At 34.8% G+C, this 19,320-nt stretch overlaps 2 protein-coding genes across 4 annotated transcripts; one reads left to right on the forward strand and one right to left on the reverse strand.

The window, feature by feature from the left end:
* Positions 1-1,255: 1,255 nt before the first annotated feature.
* LOC117928072 (CASP-like protein 5B2) lies at positions 1,256-12,582 on the forward strand. Of its 2 annotated transcripts, XM_034847863.1 has the most exons (4): positions 1,256-1,578; positions 6,915-7,047; positions 11,094-11,328; positions 12,129-12,582. In XM_034847863.1, exons 1-3 carry the CDS (start codon positions 1,448-1,450, stop codon positions 11,292-11,294), a joined length of 465 nt encoding a protein of 154 aa, XP_034703754.1. In that variant the 5' UTR covers positions 1,256-1,447; the 3' UTR covers positions 11,295-11,328; positions 12,129-12,582. The 2 variants fall into 2 exon arrangements, with proteins under 2 accessions (XP_034703754.1, XP_034703753.1); XM_034847862.1 differs by lacking the exon at positions 12,129-12,582 and having other exon boundaries at positions 11,094-11,454.
* On the reverse strand, positions 12,523-17,520 carry LOC117928071 (mannose-1-phosphate guanylyltransferase 1). Of its 2 annotated transcripts, XM_034847861.1 has the most exons (6): positions 17,363-17,520; positions 15,194-15,253; positions 14,346-14,476; positions 13,925-13,987; positions 13,559-13,798; positions 12,525-13,451 (listed from the first exon to the last, which is right to left on the reverse strand). In XM_034847861.1, exons 3-6 carry the CDS (start codon positions 14,454-14,456, stop codon positions 12,780-12,782), a joined length of 1,086 nt encoding a protein of 361 aa, XP_034703752.1. In that variant the 5' UTR covers positions 14,457-14,476; positions 15,194-15,253; positions 17,363-17,520; the 3' UTR covers positions 12,525-12,779. The 2 variants fall into 2 exon arrangements, with proteins under 2 accessions (XP_034703751.1, XP_034703752.1); XM_034847860.1 differs by lacking the exon at positions 15,194-15,253 and having other exon boundaries at positions 12,523-13,451.
* Between the last annotated feature and the right edge of the window lie 1,800 nt (positions 17,521-19,320).

Raw genomic sequence — 19,320 nt, forward strand, 5'->3', positions numbered from 1 at the left:
TTTGGATTTCAATAACTATATATTTCACTATTTTCAAAATTATTAGTTTTTATTATAAGTATATATATATATATATATATATATATATATATATATATATATATATATATATATATATATATATATATATATATATTTATTTGTTTATTTATTTATGATTTTCAGGTGAATGGGATTATTTATATTTATTTTAATTTTATACTTTATTTGAGTAATTTTATCTTTACCAAATTACCCAAAGGTTATGTTTTTTTGAATCCAATTGTGAATATTATGTCAATCATATCCGTCCTCTTTTTTCTCTTGTTTGGATCTCGGAAAGTGCGAGGGAAAATGCGAGGGAAATAAAATAAAGAGAAAAAATAGAAAAAAAATAAAAAATAAATTTAAAATTAATAAATTATTTTTATATAATACTTCAAATTCATTTCACTCAATTAATCCATCTATATAAAGATTAAATAATTTAAAATATATAAATTTATTGTTAATTTTAATTATATTTCACTTTCTTTCATATTTTTCATAATAGCGTCAAACATAAAAAAATCATTTCCTTTAGTATTTTTTTTTTTTTCTTGGCCTTTGTTTGACAAGCCATTATAAGTTTTCTATGAAATTTTTAATATTGCCCAAGAAAAATTCATGATTTCTTTAAGAAAAAAATATAACAATTAATAAAACTAGAAAAATCTTAGAACCCTCAATTAAAACATTAAAAGTCAAAATATGATCGTCATAAATATCACTTCATTCTAACCCTTTCCTTTTTCCTATGAAAGGCACTATTAATTGTGGGTATGGTGGTCAATTTAATATTTAATATTTTTAAAGTAATATTCATCAACTCTAATTATGGACCATCAAAATGAAAATTTATTTCTTATATTATATAAATTAATTATATAGATTTAATGGAAGCCTAGTCTCCATCATTTGTGTGCGTCATATTATATGAATTTTATTATTTATTTTTATTAAAAAAATTAAATAAACAATATTATGTCACGTTTAGGTATAATTCAATTTTTGGAGTTTTGTGACGTGGACTATTGAAAATTATGACTCTGTAATTTTTTAGATTAAAGCAGGAGAAAACCAAATCAACCTGAACTGCTACCATATTTTTAATAATTCAAAATGCCTCCTTTACACTTTACAGATATATAAACTGGCCCCAATAATTTAAAAATGAATAAATAAAAGCCCTCAATCTTTCTAAAAGTAACAGTTTTTCTACTCGGCTTTTGTTTTTGTCGTTGAATGCCAACAAAGCATGAAAACCATTCTCAGAGACCCCAATCTCTCCAAAAGTGGGCGATTTCTGTTTGGAATTCATGGATTTTGTTTTTGAAATTTAGGGCTTCCAGAGGGGCCTTTCTTGTTTTGGGAAAGGGCTCTTGGAAGAGAGAGTAGCTTTTTGGAGAAAAGAAGTTCTAGAGAGAGGATGAAAGTGTTGTTTGGGAGCCCAGGGAGGCTGAGTGGGCTTGTTCTGAGAATGGGACAGTGTTCTTTTGCTGCTTCTTCTATTGGGATAATGCTATCTGCTTCTGGGTATTCTGCTTCCACTGCCTTCTGGTAAATTTCACTCTTGTCTGCTATCAAATTAGTTGTGTTTTTGTTATGTTATGTTATGTTATGTTATTTTTTATGTCTATGGGTTCTGTCTATTGTCTACTTGCTAACAGAAATTTGACTGTTGTCATGGTCTTGCTGAATCCTTTTTAAATGATTGCTTTGACACTTCCTTTAATTGATGAGGGAAATGAGGAATAGAGAGGAAAAGGAAATTTAGAATTTATTGTTTTATTTTGTTTTTCTGCTGGAAACACCCAAAAAGAAAGTGAGAATAGTTGTGTTAAGGCAGCTGAATGGAGGTTAACCAAGTGTGGATGGTGAACATTCAGCATTCTTATTATGGGAAAATATTTGGAGTTTGATATAAATCATTTCTTCCATTTAGTGATATATGGTATTAATGGGTTCTTTAGGAGGATTTTTAGCTTTATGTTTCAATTTTGTTGACTAGCTATAGAGCTACTGGTCTCTGACAATAAGTTACAAACCGCCTGTCAATATTTGTTGGTTTCTGGACTGTCTGAATACTGTTCAAGCACGAGCAATTTGCAGGTAGAAAACACATTGGAAAAGCTTACTTCCTATAGGTGTAAATCAATGAAGGAACTGCAAGTAGCAGAAAGGAAAAAGAAACTAATCAAGGATTGAGTGTGGTTGTAGTTGACTTTTCAGCAGGAACCCCTTCAAAGTGAAGGAAAATCTTAAGACCTAGTTTAGAGGCTCACTTAGAAGTGTATCATGTATGGTATCATCTAGCAGACTAGTTTGAAATGTTATAACAATATGAATGACTAGAGTCACACAAATCCTATTTGATCAACCACTAGATTAATACTGGATTTAAGTTTTCTTATTTAGGTATAATTTTTTATATCCAAGTATGATAAGAAAGCAAGTGTTTGACTGTTGAGGCAATGGCACCATTGAATTAGTTGAATTGGGACAAATTGCCTGGTTGAGAAGTATCCAACAATGAAATCAGTTATTTTCCACAGAGAAAAAAAAACAAAAACAAAAACGAAACATATCCATCAGGATGCAATTATCTAGAGAGAGAGGGCCCAAACTTGAGCCACGTTCCAGGTGGATCAGGGTAGACTGAAAAGGGAAGAGTTCTAAATTCCTGCAATTCCTGCAGCTCTTTGTTACTCTGTCAGAGTTTAGCTGGCAATTTAGGAAGCTTGGACCTTCAAAGTTCAAGTTTGATACCTACTGTTCAGACTATGATTACTCCATAGGTGAAGGGTTAGTGCCCAGACCTCAGGTGGATCACTTCTAGAGATTTGAAGATTCAAGCTATTACATGCCATGAATTGATGGGAGCTGAAAATTCACAACCCCCATTGTTGTCTTCATGCACTAGCTTACAACGCTCAAGGATGAGAAAAGTTTTTGTTCAGGGGGAAGTAAGTATTATGGTGCATCTGTTGACTATTTGAAATTGAAATTAGGCTTCTTATTAATTTTGGCAACCTTGGGACCATTGCATGACTTCACATTTCCTAAGTCATTAACGTGTCAATCAAGGTTCTGCAATGGTTTCTATCATGCTTATAAGAGTAGATGAAGGGAAAGAGAGAATCAGCCTTATCAGTTATAGATTGTCCACCCCCTCTTTTTAAGTTGATCCAAAGTTAACACCCTACCCCAAGAGGCTTCCCAAGCAAAAAAACCCACTTTGGTAGGAGCACAGGGACTCCAAATAATGCTATTAGGAAACTGAACAACACTTCTTGAAACTAGAGCACTATAAAGAGATTCAACTGAGAAAATCCCATCCTTAGTCTCTTTCCACAGCACTCTATCTTCCAAATGAGGATTAAGCCTCCTTCCCCGGATTGTCGAAAGTAATCTCTCCACCTCCCAGTCATTGAAGGGCCTAGAGAACCTAGGGCTCCAAACCCCTTCCTCTCCTGAAGAGTCCCACAACTCCACTAACCAAGCCTCTTTACTAATTATCCCTACTTTGATCTCTCTTTTGTTATTTGGAATGAGTAAAAGCTTCCACTTGAGAGGCTTGATTATAAGCCCTTTGATTGTGGTACCTGATAACTCTTTAGTGGTACGAATGAAGATAAATCTATTAAATTATGAACTTGTGTTTATTTTAGGACTTATATTTACTTTTCTATATTCTTTTCTCTCTACCGTCCTATCTCAAGTATGAGGCCAAGCTTGCCAAGCATATTAGAGGCTAGTCCAACTTCCACCTTGAATGAAATTTACTATGCTATCAATCAAGTTCAAACTCATGACCTCCCATAAAATAAGGCTCTAATACTATGTTAAGCTATTGATATGACCTAAAAGGTTAAGCTATTAAGCAATGAGCCAACAACACAAGGAATTGCTGATAATAATAATAACAATAACACACACTAGAGGAATACACTCATATTTGCATGTAGTACAACATGAGAAATTTAATTTCTAAAAAGAAAGGATCTTATTTATGGGATATGTTGTTTACATGCAGAATTTAATTCTAAAAAGGAAACAATTATTTGTGCAGCCTGTGGTTCAGCAATTTATTATTTTATTTTATATTTTAGAATCCAAATGACAAGATTATTTGTGATGTTTCACATGTAAAAGAAATTTACAATCAGCAAAGAGAGAAAAATAAGCTCTTCACTTAAAAATGGTAGTCGAATTTCTTCTCTACCAATTTATTTTCATTATAAAGTTTGTTACTTCCAAATATTGAAATTTTATTAATTCTAATTCAATTTGTACATTTTCCTTCTTTTTTTTTTTTGGTTCCAAACACTGTTTTAATTTAGGAAATTTTGTTAAATAATCTGGTTCTTTGACGGTCTTCTTTCCTTTGTTTTTTGGGTATTTTCAACGGCAAAGAAAAGATTCTATACTGCTGTCAAGCTGAAGCACAAACTATGCAATGGATCTGACCTGTGTAATTCAATGCTTTATTGGTCTTTACAAATGGCAAAATGGAAATTAACATTAAAAATATAGTAAAAAAACTCCATTTTTTCAAAAGCACCATATTTTAGTGGTTTCGCCTCTGTTTTGTTTTGCTTGTTTTGCTAAAATTGTCATTTAATAAATCATTTTTTTATATATATTTTTGAAAATCAATAAATACTGCAAAAAATTCCATTTTGGGTCATAAATGCAAAATCTGTTAAAAATTTGAGTTTTCGTTTCTGAAAGTCGCATTCATAACAATGTTTTTCAAATTTAGGGCTTCCTTAGGCCCCTTTTATATTGGGAAAAGGCCATTGGAAGAACAAAAATCTGTGTGTGTGAGAAAGAGAGAAAGAGATGAACATGTTGTTTGGGGGCCCAGGGAGCATGAGTGGGTTTGTTCTTAGACTAGGACAGTGTTTGTTTGCTGCTTCTTCAATTGGGATGATGGTCTTTGCTTCAGAGGTCCCTATTAATCGTACCTTCTGGTAAATTTTACTCTTTCTGCCATTAAATTTGTTTGCATTTTCTTTGTTCTGTTGTTTTGATGTTGTCTATGTTTCTACATCGCTTGTATAAATTACATGTCGCCTTGGTTAATTGAATCTTTAGAGCATATTTACTTAACCACACCTACCCTTCTTCCCCAAGCTGATTTATGAGAAAAATGAACAATAAAAGAAAAGAGCATTTAAAACCCTTCAATGGTGTTTGCCACAAATGATTTGTAGTATTTACCAGTAGCATTTAGGGACATTGTAAAGATGGTGAAAAAATCTGTTTCCAAAAATAGAAGGATTGAGCAGCATGTACTGCTGCAGCTAAGCTCCGATTCAGAAGTTTACATCTTTGATTTCCCTTTTCTATAGAAATTTGGGCCATAATTTACTAGAAAAAATTCTGAAATAGAATAGTACCTGACGGAATGGAAGTAAGATCACTTTAGATTTTATCGTGGAGGTTAGTATCTAGTGGACTAAGGACTAAATGTTAAAAGAATATACATGATTGGAGTCACACCATTGCCTACAAGTTGGATTATGTATCTTATCTCTTTGTCATTATTGGTTCCAAGTATGGTGAGCCAGCTGAGTATTGATTTAGTAATCTTTGCTCAATACCAATAGTATCTTTGAACTTGATAAATGAGTGAGTATTGGAACCTTTGATTTTTCTTTTCTTTTCCCTTTTCATAGAAATCTAAACTGAATCAAATGATTATTTGAAAGTAGCAAATTGAGTTGGGGAGTGATCTAGTGTCATGTGGTATGATTCTGATCAGAGGTGAAACAGGTTGTTTGGTTGTTTGGTCGATTTGTTGACTTTGATTTAGTCTACAAGTTTAGTGACATCATTTAGTTGGATTAAGTTTGCATTTTGAGTTCAGTTTCTAAGTTGAAGTCTTCTAGCAATCCACAATATGAATTAATGTTGAGAAACCATGTCTGTAATCCAATATTTGTAATTTTCTAATCCTCTTGCAATCATTCCTAGATTTCCTATCTTAAGGATGTCTACTTCATTTTGAAACCATTTCAGTTGAATTATTAAATGGTTATTCCCTATCTGAAGTCCTCAAAGTGTAAGTTGGAGAATTGGCACCATCTTGAACTGATGGACTTTTAAGTTACCTCTGATACTTGTGACTTCCATGTTCAATCTTTTAATTGTTTTTGATAGGTGATTGAATCTCTTGATGGCTTCTCTCAATTTTATTCTGTGCTTGTTATGATTGATTTTTCCAGAAGTTGAAAATACATTTCCTAATCCATTATGATGATAACAAATGCACCCAGAACTAAAAATATGGTTTTCTAGCTATGTCATTTGAATGAGGTTTTTCTCTCTTAGAATATTTTTCATATTAGTGCCCTCTGTAAACAACAGGTCCTCAGAAAACTGAATAGTGGTTTAAATGCTTTTTTCTGCCAGTTCCAGAGAAGCACAAACAATGCCCTGATGTTTACTTTACCATGAGGGAAGCTCACTAGTAATCTTCATACATTGTGACTTCATACCTCAAATTATTATATTTTGTTTCATTTCATTCATCTTTCTTCTCATGCCCAGTTTTCATAACCTTTCCTAGGAAAAGAAATCCCCCTTCTAGGTTATCTGCTAGGTATCTTTACATGGCCAAAATCTTGGAAGACTATTAATTAAAAGCCAAGGAAAACAGTGGTTCTTGCACAACTTGTCTGGGTACAGGTCTTTGGTCTTCAAATCTGCTAATAGGGTGGTGTCATGTTCTCATATAATGCTTAAAGCAATAATTCTGCTATTGTGGCTGGTTTGATACACATGGAAGTTTCCCTTTTTGATGGGTTTTTTCTGTAAATAACTGGTAAAGCACCACTGCTTGTATATCACAGGTCTTATTTTGGTTTTTTTTTTTTCTTTGGATTCAGCTACTTAATTGCCTCCATGGGCCTTCAAATCCTGTGGAGTTTCGCACTTGCGTGCGTTGATATGCAAGCTTTAAGATTAAGAAGAAACCTTCAACATCCTGTCTTGCTGAGCCTATTTGTTGTTGGTGATTGGGTAACTTTCTTCTTTTAAACTTCATAAAGTTAGTCATAATTTTGCTAGCGCATGAACGTTATCTAACAGAATTCTGAGACGTGTGCATATTTCTGTATACATGCAGTCTAATTAGAAGAGAATTACTTAGTTATTTTATCTAATTTGTTTTCCTAATTTTGAAGATCTGTTGCTCACAAGCTGGGGCAGTTGCACAATCAAAACAACTAGAGAATTTTTTAAATGAAATTAAATGGAAGAAACAAATTATCAATAAATGAATCCAAACATGTTGACCATTGCTTATCAAATTTTGTGATTTTGAGTTCTAGTGTAAGTAGCTTTGTATCTCAAATGTGACTCTGCAAGGGAGATAATGTTAGGTACTTTGATTGCTTTTTGTGAAGTTGCAGCTTTTCTTTATGTAACCTTCTCTTTCTCTTGATTTCAGTTAACAACTACCAATTAAGTTTTCTGTAGTTCTGATCACTTAAAGACAGTCTTTTTCTGAACCGATTTTTATTTTCTTCCTCTTTTCTCAATCCATTTAATGCAAAGTAGAACTTTTACACAGAGTATGTTAAGATACCAACTTCCCCAAAAGCTTAAATTGTTAGAATATGCACCCACAATGTATATGGGGCTAATACCCTTCTTCACATGTTGTATCATACTTGCACAATGGGTTCTCACAACTTTATAATGCATCTACACAGTTAAGAGAAGTTCATACATATATAGCGTCAAAAACTTTTTCTCCTATCCAATATGGGATATCACAATCAACCCCCCTCCCCTCCATGCATACACAACATCCTCGTTGTGTCCTATAGGATTGTAGGGTCAAACAAACCTTATAGGGCCAAACAAACTCGTACAATGGGGATGGAGATTGACTTTAATACCATTTGTAACGACATACTCCTAACTGTGTAGCTATTATCCGCTCTAGGCTCTCACGGCTTTTAAACCTTTCTACACCGTTAAGAGGAACCCATACATATATAATGTTAGAAACTTTTTCCTTCATCTGATGTGGGATATCATTAGACAAATCCATAATTATGAATTTCAGATAAATAGATGGGAGAAATGAGCATTAGGAGAAACTCACACTTGAAATCTTTAATTAAACATTGCTCTAATACCATGTTGATGTTACCAACTTTCCTAAAAGCTTAAGTTGTTAGGATATTGGTCCATAATGTATACCAATGATAACTGAGTATTTAATTATGTAGTTTTGTTTGTTTGCTTTTATGGCACATGCTTGAATTTTTGAGAAACTGTTTTAATCAGGGTCTGCAGTTACCCATTTCAAGTGAGTGGAAATTCGCTTTTTGTTACTACATTTGCATGGAATTTTGATGTAGTGTGACTGAAAAGACTAAATGCATCTATCAAAACTCAACAGTATGCAAACTTGTTTATGTTGTTAACTCCAATCAAGCTGATTAAAATAGAAATTCAAACTAAAGAGTAAAGACAAGGGAATGCACTTTCCTTGTGACCTCTTCTATGGGCATGGCTTATATCTCAAAATAAGAAGACCATTCAATGTTAATGGCAGCAACTGGTGTGAAATCAACAAAACAGAATAAAATTACCAGGGTTTTCCTAGTGGTGGATTGAATACAATCTTAATCACTAAAAAAATTTCAAAGGTCCACCCTTGACTCAAACAACCTTGGAAACCTAGCACTTCTGAGTTTCTCATAGACCCTAGGGCATGTTTGAAATGCTGGAATAGAGAAAGAGAATAAGAAATCCATTCCATTTCCCACTCATTATTGTGTTTGCATTATTATTGTTATTATTATTATTATTATTTTAGAATTGTGAATAGAAATCAGAAGCATGGTTTTAAAAACCAGTCCGGTCCGATCAAATGGATCGGAAAGTGGTTAGACCGGAATTGGTCTGGTTAAACCGGTGGTCCGACCGGTGAACCGGATGAACTGGACGGTTCCCTCTGAACCATCCGGTTCAACTTTTTTTTTTTTCTCCACTGTTGCTTCCCCCTTTTGCATGTCAGAACCCACCCCCCACCCCTCACCGGAAAGTGACTGGAAACCCACCCACCCCCCACTAGAACCCACGCATCGAAAAAGCTTCCATTTTTTGCCCGCCGGAATACCCCCCTCCTCCTAACCCTCCCAACAACCCACTAAAGTCTGGAACCCCCCAAAAAAGTGAAAATTTGTTCCCCTTTTTGCCCTTCCTTTCTTCTAATTTTTTTTTTTAATTAATTTTTACGTCATCTCACTATTATTTATTTTTTTTATATTTATTATTTTTTTACTTCATGTTTAAAACTTATTATTTTAATTTAAATTAATAAAAATATTACAATTTTAAATAAATTTCAGATTTTACAATAAGTTTTTATTTAAAAATGAATTTTAAATTTTTAAATATTAAATTAAAATTATGATTTTAATATGAATTTTAAATTTGAAACTAATTTTCTGATTTTTAAATAAAATTTTAATTTTTAAATAATATATAAATTATTATTTTTATTTTTATAATTATTTTAAATTTTAATAATTATAAATTATATATTTATGACGTCACTGGTCCGACTGCTGGTCCGACTAGTGAACCGTGAACCGGTAACTTTTTTGGTTCAATGACCGGTTTGGTTCTGAAAATATTGATCAGAAGTTCATTCTTATGTAAACCAAATCTCATTCTTTCTAAGATTTTGATTTCTCTCTTCCACATGATATTACGATTCACCTCCAGTTTCATTTTATTTCCATTCCTATTCTTGCATACCAAACCCAAAGAGAAACCTTTCAGTCCATCTCAATATATAGTCAATGCTTTCCATCACTTCTGAAGCAATCACATTCTCTCTTGGAGCTCCTGCCCTGGCTTTGAAGTAATTAAACAATAAATAAGGTTTCCTTGATTCATGTCAAATTATTTGCCATTTTTTTAATCATTGTCAGGTTCATTGTTGTGTATCTTTGTATTGTGTTTTCTTTAAGCATCAAATTACCCATTAAAATGACAGAAATCAAAGCAAACTTGCAAGCTGTGTCTGTTGTCTCCATGGGTGTGCCAGGGGTTATTTCACAATGGGCATCCTATGTTAGAAAACATGAGCAACCTGCCTTCATTGTAGATTAACAAAACAAGACCAGGGTTTACAAGCCTCTCTCTCGTCTATGTTTAACCCATTACAGATGAATCTGATCAATATACTCCCTTAACTCTTCTTTTTTTTTTTTTTTTTCTAATTTCAATCTCTCTTAATTGCTTCTAATTTTAGTCTATTGGTCCTACCCTGTACACAAGAGAACCTACAAAAATTGCTCCTTTTGAAGGGTCCTTTGTGAGAATGCAATTATTTCACATTGAGAATGTTGTAATGCACTTATTATATCCTTCTGTCCCTTTTTACCTTTCAATTTCTACAAAACATTTACAGTTTTGGCACCAACTGCAACACCAGAATAAATTAATATGAATATTTAAAGGGTTTACAAATTACACTTGAGTTTTCCATTGCAGATGGAGCCAAACTTAATTGCATGGGAAAATTGTAAATTCAAGCTCACCATGAATGTTGTGAAGAACTACTGAATTATTTGAAAAATGCCAAATTACTTCAATATATTCCTGAAATAATAATATCTGTTATTTTCTATTTTTCTTTGTGTGGCATACCCCTTCCCATGGAGTCCAAAATCAAAATCAAGTGCATCCCTAAATCTTTTTTAAAATAAATAAATAAATTAGTTGAACTCCATTGTTAACACTCTTGACTTTTGCACGATCTTTTTCCCGTTTCATTCCTGAGTTAAGATTGATTCCCATGACCAAATAATGCCTAAACATAGACTCTGTCAATGTGCACAATTTAACCAATTTGCCATATTGTATAGCATTGAGATAGGGAGGTTTTAATCCTTGTAGCCATCAACGTGCTTCACTGGATACTAATGCAGAGATTCTGATTACTTGGAGAATCAGATTGCTGTTTGGAATCATAACATTTGTTTCCATTCTTTTGATATAAACTTAACTAATTACTGCAATAATAATCTAAAATGCAGGTGACATCTCTCCTCTCGCTTGCAGCTGCAAGCGCGTCGGCTGGTGTGGTTCTCCTGTATGCAAGAGACTTGAATTTCTGCAGCTCAATAATCCATCCTCCCTGCACCAAATTCCAAATTTCTGTAGCTTTGGCCTTCATCTCCTGGTTCCTCCTGGCCATATCTTCTTATGTCATGTTTTGGCTGTTGTGCTCAGTTTGAATGACTCATTCTTCTCCATTGCCATGTACATAGAGTTATTTTTCGAACTTTCCATTTTCTTGGAGTTGGTTTATATTTCCCTGTTCAGGAAAATGTTTCTTTCCCATGTTCATAAATTTAAGTTCTATCTTATATAAAATACCATGGTTTTCTCTTCGAATTTCGGGGACATAACAGAATATAAATAAAACTGCTCCATATCAGTTTGATTTCAACATATCACCCACTTATGCACGCAGGGATTTATTTACTATTGATTGAAACTTGAAAGAGATTGGTAAAAGACATCCAAGTCAACACTCTGTATATATGGGTGCCATGCTCACATGGTAGGGACATTGTCCCCTTCGCCTTTCTTTCTTTTCTTTTCAGCTACTTCACATTACGCTAATTAATATGGCATGCTTTACTGGGAAACGTTGTTTTCAGCAATGGAATCCAAGCATTAAAATTATAGATGATGTCAGTGTTGATTGTTGAGAGATTAGAATGCCAACTTATCTTATACCACAATTTAATCACTAGGCGGCAATAGACATCCCACCAATCACTCCCTGATTGTGATTTGTATTTAAAATTTGAGTAGGAATGCAAACAAACAATTTCACTGAAAGTCTTTGGATTAAGACCTCTACCTCTAAATAATGGCTTGTAATTTATGGCGCCTTTTCTTGTTTGCATGGCATCAAATCATGGGAATGTACCCAAATTTCCACCATTTGTGGCATTAATAGAGTTGGATCCAAAAATTAGTAGGGTTGCAAACAAGCATTAAACAACATCCGACAACCATTTCTTCCCACACCACCACTGATTTTGAATGTCTTGGTGTAGGATTTTGCTCTTCGAAAGACCAGCAATGCAATCAATATGGGGCCATGATATGGATTGATTCAAGTTGCCTTCTTTGTGGATACCTGTCTTATTCATGATTATAAAGTATATCTTGACGTGTCCCCTCCATTAAGCTAGCGGAAGAAGACATGGATCTGAAACAGGGCTACACACACACACTATTGCTCATCAGAAAAAAGCAGATGCTTGTGAAGGGAAGAAGAACAAACATGCATCTCAGCAACGACAGAGTCAGTGTCTGGGTTGGGAAATTGTACTGCTGCAATTCTGTTGAAAAATACACAAAGGCCACCTGATACAAGAGAGACCCAGGCATCTGTATGCAAGAGGGATATCATTATTCTGGAAATGCTAAAATTGTAATACTCGTACAGATGATAAAAGAGACAAGCTGATGGTTTTTATTTCTATATACACTAGGATTATTACACAATTCACGCCATTAATTATGACTTATGACCTTCCATAACAGGACACTGACCCTTGATAAGCTCACAACATTCGGATTGGACTGGCAGAAAGCAAACTTTTACACTTGCATAGGTGAAGGAGCAAAGACATTCCAAACTCAAAAAAGAACTTAAATAACTTAACTACCGTCTAAGCAGTGTGAGACAGAACACTGTTGATTCACATGACTATCTCTGGCTTCAAGATGCTAGATTTGATCTCTTTGTGAGGCAGAACGACGCCTCCATTGCTGTAGATTTCATCGCACACATGAACATCTTCTCCAAGTATGGTCATGTTCTCCACACGAGCCCACTGGCCAACAGTGGAGTGCCACCCGATGATGCTACTGGAAATGCATGCATGCTTCTTGATGCGTACTCCACGCATCACTGTGCAGCGAGAGAGCCTGACTCCAGCCTCAACCACGCAACCTGGGCCAATGGCAACATCAGGACCAATCAGACATCCTTCTCCAATTTTGGCGCTCTCATCCACCAGAACATTTCCAACGATGTGGGCCCCAGAAGCCAATTTAGAAGAAGACTTCTTTCTCAAGGAGTCTAGGTAGAGTCTCAGGCCTGTGATGTAGTCCCTTGGCTGTCCAATGTCCATCCAGAACCCTGGTAAGACCATTGCATATAGCTTCTTCTCTGCTGCAATCTTTGGGAATACCTCTTTCTCAATTGAGGTGGGCCTCAGCTCAATTCGATCTAGTACAGAAGGATTCAACAAGTAAATTCCAGCATTGATCTTGTTACCGACAAATAGCTTTGGCTTTTCTACAAATCTATCAACTCTCCCAATTGATTCTTCCATAACCACCACACCATACTTCGAAGGTTCATCCACCTATTGAGTAAACAAAATGATTTTCAATCAAGTTGACTTTGCCTCAAAATTTCAAGATGTTTCAAAGGAAGCTAGATGTAAAACTAATCCTAGAACAAGAAGCTTACCTTGGTTACCATAATGGAAGCCTCTCCTCCATGGGCTTTATGGAATTCAATCATTTCTTTGAATGGATACTCACTTATAACATCACTGTTAAGCACAAAAAATGGCTCACCAGAATCATCTATCAGTTTGTCCCTAGCCAGAGCCAGAGGACCAGCAGTGCCTAGTGGCTCAGTCTCTTGGGAGCATGTGATCGTGATACCAAGCTTTGCCTCGAATTCCTTCAGGAAGTTCAGCATCACCTGTGGAAACAACATGCAAGCTCATTAGTTCACCAAAATTTAGCTTAACTGCATCACCGACTTTTTTGAACATTGAATGAAACTTTTTAGCAAAGGAATTCATTCTTAAGGGCTTAATTCTTTTACCTCTGGTTGATAATTGATGGCCAAAACCACTTCACTCACTCCAACAGCTTTTAGAGCCTCTATCTGATAATATTCAAAAGATTTATCAGCTGATGGTTAAAACACATAAGAGACACAGAGCACAAACCATACATCCACTAGAACAGGAACTCATTGCACAATATATAGAAGTTCTCTTACAGGGATGCTATATCCCTGCTTCAGATTTTGATCTAACAAAATCTTAGCATGATGAAACTAATTCACCATACTAAAATTCCAGAAACTCAGTGCAAACAAATAGCATGGCAATCCAAACAGTTTATAAGGAAGGGCCACCCAAGAAACAGGCTTCAATTTAACTAAATTGTTGGACATAGACAAAAAGAACACACATATAAAGTTTTATCTGACAGGATAGAACATGCATATCAATAAATACCTGATGCAGGATCATGGGTTTGTTAGCAAAATCAACAAGCGGCTTAGGGACACTGAGTGTCAATGGCCTCAACCGTGTCCCAAACCCCCCAACGAGAATCAGTGCCTTCATTGTGGTGTCCCGTGCTTTTCCTGTAGATCATACAGTGAGAATATAAGTAGCAATTTATCACAAACTAAATTGCTGGTAGATAGATGCCCATCCCTCTATTTATTTACGTGAAAGGATGAAAGATACACCCATACATGACTCTGCATTGACATTTGTACATCAACAAAGATGACAACACTCAAGCTCATCTACAATGCAAAACTTTCAAAGCTCTGCTGACGGGTGTTCATCAAACTTGACACGAGTTCAACAGATGCATGAAAGAGGAGAGAACACCGGTGTATGACAGAAGTCAAAAATAAAGTGCCCGGGATTTAATGGCATCCATTGAAGAAAACCGCCAAAAGTATCACGTCATAATAAAAACCATAGCTAAGGGAGTAAGTGAAGACCCGTCCAAGCGCATTAGCTGGTATAAGGAAACAAGTTCCAGCTAAACCACGGCCTGGATTTTTTAATGTGAATAGAAAAAACAATAAATTCTTTGATGAGATATTGCACTTGGATATGGAAGGCAGACCAGAATCTAGGTGCAAATTAAACTATTGCTTCAAGTGAGTCGCCAGATGGTTTAATTTAAATGTTACCAAAATAAAAAACAAATTGAGAAAACTCATCCTTACTATCTGAGCTTGGCTAAGCCAATCCCTTTTTGCAATTCTCAAAATTCCCAAGATACTCTCACCAAACTCCAACTATTAACATATGGATATAGAGAATATAAAAATCAGACTCACCAATAGAATCACAATGACAAAGGGTTCAATAATTTCTTCAGATACCTTTGAGACAGGTAGCTATAACAATAAGACAGTAGGTAATGTCAAACTAAAAGAATTCAAAGAAGCTCTGCATAGCTTAAATCTTTGTGGGTACTTTCCACAAAAATAAAGTGCAAGAAACTCAACTTAACAAAGCCTTACTACTTCTAATTGGGCTCACCAACACTAATATTACAACACTTACTCAACTTGACAAAGCCTTATAACTACTACACCTTATCTCACAATTTCCACATGCCCAACATATAAATTGAAAGCAGTAACCACTGTTTTCAACCATTTGACGAAGGAAAATGCTTTCTGAATTGCTCCTTTCTTGAATTGCTTGAACAGAATGTGGCAGTGCCAACTTTGACAATAACAAGAAAAGGTAATTAAGTTTAAGAAATTTAGTAGCACTGGCACAACAATGTGTGAAGTTTGCAAGCATTTTCTTTACAAATTAAATACTAGAATAAATTAAGCACTGGACTATAAATTGGTTCATAACCACAAGAAGTTCAATAGATTTCTCCCTTGCTATATTCATGATATCATTTGAAGGAAAGGCTATACGTAGGAAAAAAAATAGAGTTAACTAAGTTTCAGAAGCACTTCTAAATTCTAATGCTGAAAGTGCTATCTTGACACTGAAAGTGCCATTTTGCCTGTTCAAAAAAAAGATTGCTAAACTTGGCAGCATCTTAAAGTTAAATTCTTATCCATACAAAAAAGCATTCTTTTATCTGTTTGGTTATGTTAAAAGTGATTTGGCGATAATCTTATAAACATTGCACAATTTAGTTCTAAAAATTACAAACAGAAAAAAAGTTCATATCATTAACATAGTGGCATGATATGATTTTTCTAGTTTTTCTAAATTGTTCAGCAGCATGATCATCATAAAAGTGTTTTTCTAATCATTATTTAGTAATGCACAATCAACCAGGTTTTTTTAGTAATATAATATATCACTTTGAAATCCATTACAAGCCTAAATATTCTCCTCACACATACAAGAATTATAATGTCCTTCCTGACAAAAACGTTTTAATACATCCAGCTGTAGTCTTTTGTTCGTTCTACTAATGAAACAAGTAAACAGCATTTTATGTGTGTGATCCAAATTTTGAAAAAACAAAGGGCCATCCCCAACAGATTAAGTAAAGAACACCAACAGAACTTCAAGCAAAGGAGAAACCACAACCCTAAGCCCATTCACTCACTGGGTCCCCTGACTTCACTTTCCCTTCGAAAAGGAGAAAAGGTCGACACTATCTTCAAATTTTGAAACCCCAAACAACTAATGACATCAAAATTGAGAAAATAAAACATAGTAAACATCCCAAAGTCTTATAAAATAATATATAAGCCCAAAGAAAAGCATAATCACATCCTAGTTAAATCTTTTTCTAAGAGGGTGGTAGTACATGCACCAACACTTTTACACCACCTCCCACCCAGTAAGGTTGTAAAAATGGTGGTATGGCCTGCACTTTCGTTCTGAAAACCCAAGTAAAACCAAAAAAAAAAAAGAGAGAACCTACGAAAAGCAGGTTCCAGCACAATCTGTCAGTTTCACTGACTTGAGTGTTTGAAGAAAAGGAAAGCACACACACAATATGTCGGTGCCATTGGATGATCGAAAAAATGAAGGAAAAATAATCAATTTTTGACAATTTCCCTGCAATTTTAACAGCTGTTAGAGAGAGAGAGAATGAGTGAATACCAGGATTTTAGATTCAAAAAACATACCAGAGCTTAGATCAAACAAAAATCAAAGGGAGAGGGACGAATCGGGTTAGAATGCATGGGGTATAATATAATCTTTCTAAAAAGGAAAGAGCTTTTGAGAATTTTCATTAAAACTTCAGTAATCTGCTTCTCCCGTTGCGTCCGGCAAGAATCATATGAAACATTCAAAGACTGACGTAAGAGCGAAAAACAGACCAAACATTCAAAGAATCATATGAAACTACATTGTCAGATTCGTCCCAGGATGCACACAACCCACTCAAAAACGGACCAAACGACGCCGTACAAATCTCAAAAACCTCAACACACCTTCAAACGCATCATCCAAAACCACAGATCTAACAAAATTCACAACCAATCATGCAGAAACCAAAATTACCAGCGAATTACCTAGATCCACTCAGATCTGAATTCCGGGCCGGAAGAGTTCAGAAACGAGCTAGACTCACGACGCCGGCGAGCTTCGACGGCTTAACGAGAGTCGACTCAGCGAGTTTCGAGGCTCGCGCTTTCGTCGCGTCAGAGTCTGAGGTGGAATAAGGGCGTTGGTAAAGAAAAGATCTGAGCTATTTATACTGAGGGGTTTGGATAACTACCACGGCCTTTGGCGGATTTGAAATTTGATTTAATTGGGCGTCCCTTTTACGGGTCAAATAGATCGGTTCACGTCCGCTCCGGGGTCATGTCTTTTTCAGGGATGTTTCGGGGCTGTTTCGGAAATTGGCGGAACACCACTACTTGATAAAACTTTCCTGCCTGCCTCTCTTTCTTAAATTTACCCAAATTATTGCGGTATCAAGATTCCTTTAAAAAGGGGTTAATTTCTTTAATACGCGTTAAGTTGAATGTAAATACGGTAATGGATACAGAACTCAATACAAGAGTGTATTGAAATCCCCGTGGAGTAATAGATTTATTTGGAAGTTATTTCAGGATATAAATATTTACGATTGTCGTCATATTTATAAAAAAGTAAATTAAATGATAGATTGTTTAACTAAAAATGGTATTTATAATATACAACCGATCTGATTCAAAATAGTTGTCATTAGGCTTTCAAATTAAAGTTTCAAACCTGTGGGCAGTGGCTTTACACCAACACGAAGGCATTTGGAGTTGGGAGGTGGCATAAATTGAGGTAGACGCCAAGATTTCATGCAAATAACCTAACAAATATTAGGCGTTGACATGTGGTGGGGTGCTTTGACAAAATACCAAGTCATCAACAGCTTTGCTTTGGGTAAGGGTCCTCTTTTGAGGTGTTACTTTGCTTCCTAGTGTCTGTGTACCAGATGCCTCAGGACTCACACACATGCTGTCCGTTGAGGTACCACTGACCAAATTCTTATATTATTTTTATGAGAGGATTAAAAAAAAAAAAGAAATTATTTAAAATTATATTTTGATTTATAAAAAAATTAATTTATATTTAATACAAATTTTGAAATATCAAAAATATGGTAACGTTGAAGATACCTTTTTCAATAGAAGAAAAGGTAACAATAGACCAACAACTTTTTTGATTCACCTCTACTTTTGGAGATTATTTCGTTTAATATATTTCCACATGTGAGAGGGTGGCGCATTTACTAAATGTGGAGATAGATATCTTTGGAAAAATTCCTTCGTTTCCCCGGCGGCCCGGCCATTAAAACAAGATCCAGAGACGACCTTGACCACGTGAGTCACATTGGGATAGAGTAGTATGTGGCACCAAGGGCGCATTATGCATTAATGGTATTAAACTTTTTAAAATCAACACGCGCTCCATATTCTACATTTTTTTGGATTTGTAGCAATTTGAGATCAACATTATATCGGGAGCTCGAGTTTTTATGTCATGTATTTGTTTGTAGTTTAATATACTTTATTCTTTAATCTATTGCTTGTTTTACATATTGTTATGCTGGTTTAAAATCAAACATATTGTCCTCAAAACTTCTTAATTTTTAGAATTGTGATTTTTTTGGTTAAAGGGTGTTAGTTTTAATGTACGGAAATATCATGTGTTGTACATGTGACTAAATAAGTAAGGTAAATTTATAAATTCAATCATTCAAAAGTTTCAAGTAGAGCTTTTCCTTATCTTTTGTCCTTATTATTCCTTTAAGGCCTTAACCCTTTGAATCGTCAAATGAAGAATGAAGACGAAAGATAAGGAAAAGTTCTGTTTAAGGTGATTAGGTGATTGAATTTATAAATTTATTCTTACATATTCGGTTATGTGTATAGTATGTAACAACTTTGTCAATTAAAATTAACACCGTCTAACAAATGTACTGGGTATTTAAGAATCTTGGAGGATAATATGTTCGATTTTAAACCCAATGAGACTATGTGGAAAAACA

This window comes from Vitis riparia, chromosome 13, assembly GCF_004353265.1.
Source record: "Vitis riparia cultivar Riparia Gloire de Montpellier isolate 1030 chromosome 13, EGFV_Vit.rip_1.0, whole genome shotgun sequence".
Taxonomy (NCBI): domain Eukaryota; kingdom Viridiplantae; phylum Streptophyta; class Magnoliopsida; order Vitales; family Vitaceae; genus Vitis; species Vitis riparia.

Excerpts from the sequence above, each read along its gene's own strand:
- LOC117928071 (XM_034847860.1), bottom strand. The coding sequence starts at position 14,456 with ATGAAGGCACTGATTCTCGTTGGGGGGTTTGGGACACGGTTGAGGCCA. Across the intron at positions 13,988-14,345 it reads AACCCATGATCCTGCATCAG|ATAGAGGCTCTAAAAGCTGT; the intron begins GTATTTATTGAT and ends GAATATTATCAG. Across the intron at positions 13,799-13,924 it reads CCATCAATTATCAACCAGAG|GTGATGCTGAACTTCCTGAA; the intron begins GTAAAAGAATTA and ends TTGTTTCCACAG.
- LOC117928072 (XM_034847863.1), top strand. The coding sequence starts at position 1,448 with ATGAAAGTGTTGTTTGGGAGCCCAGGGAGGCTGAGTGGGCTTGTTCTG. Across the intron at positions 1,579-6,914 it reads TCTGCTTCCACTGCCTTCTG|CTACTTAATTGCCTCCATGG; the intron begins GTAAATTTCACT and ends CTTTGGATTCAG. Across the intron at positions 7,048-11,093 it reads TATTTGTTGTTGGTGATTGG|GTGACATCTCTCCTCTCGCT; the intron begins GTAACTTTCTTC and ends TCTAAAATGCAG.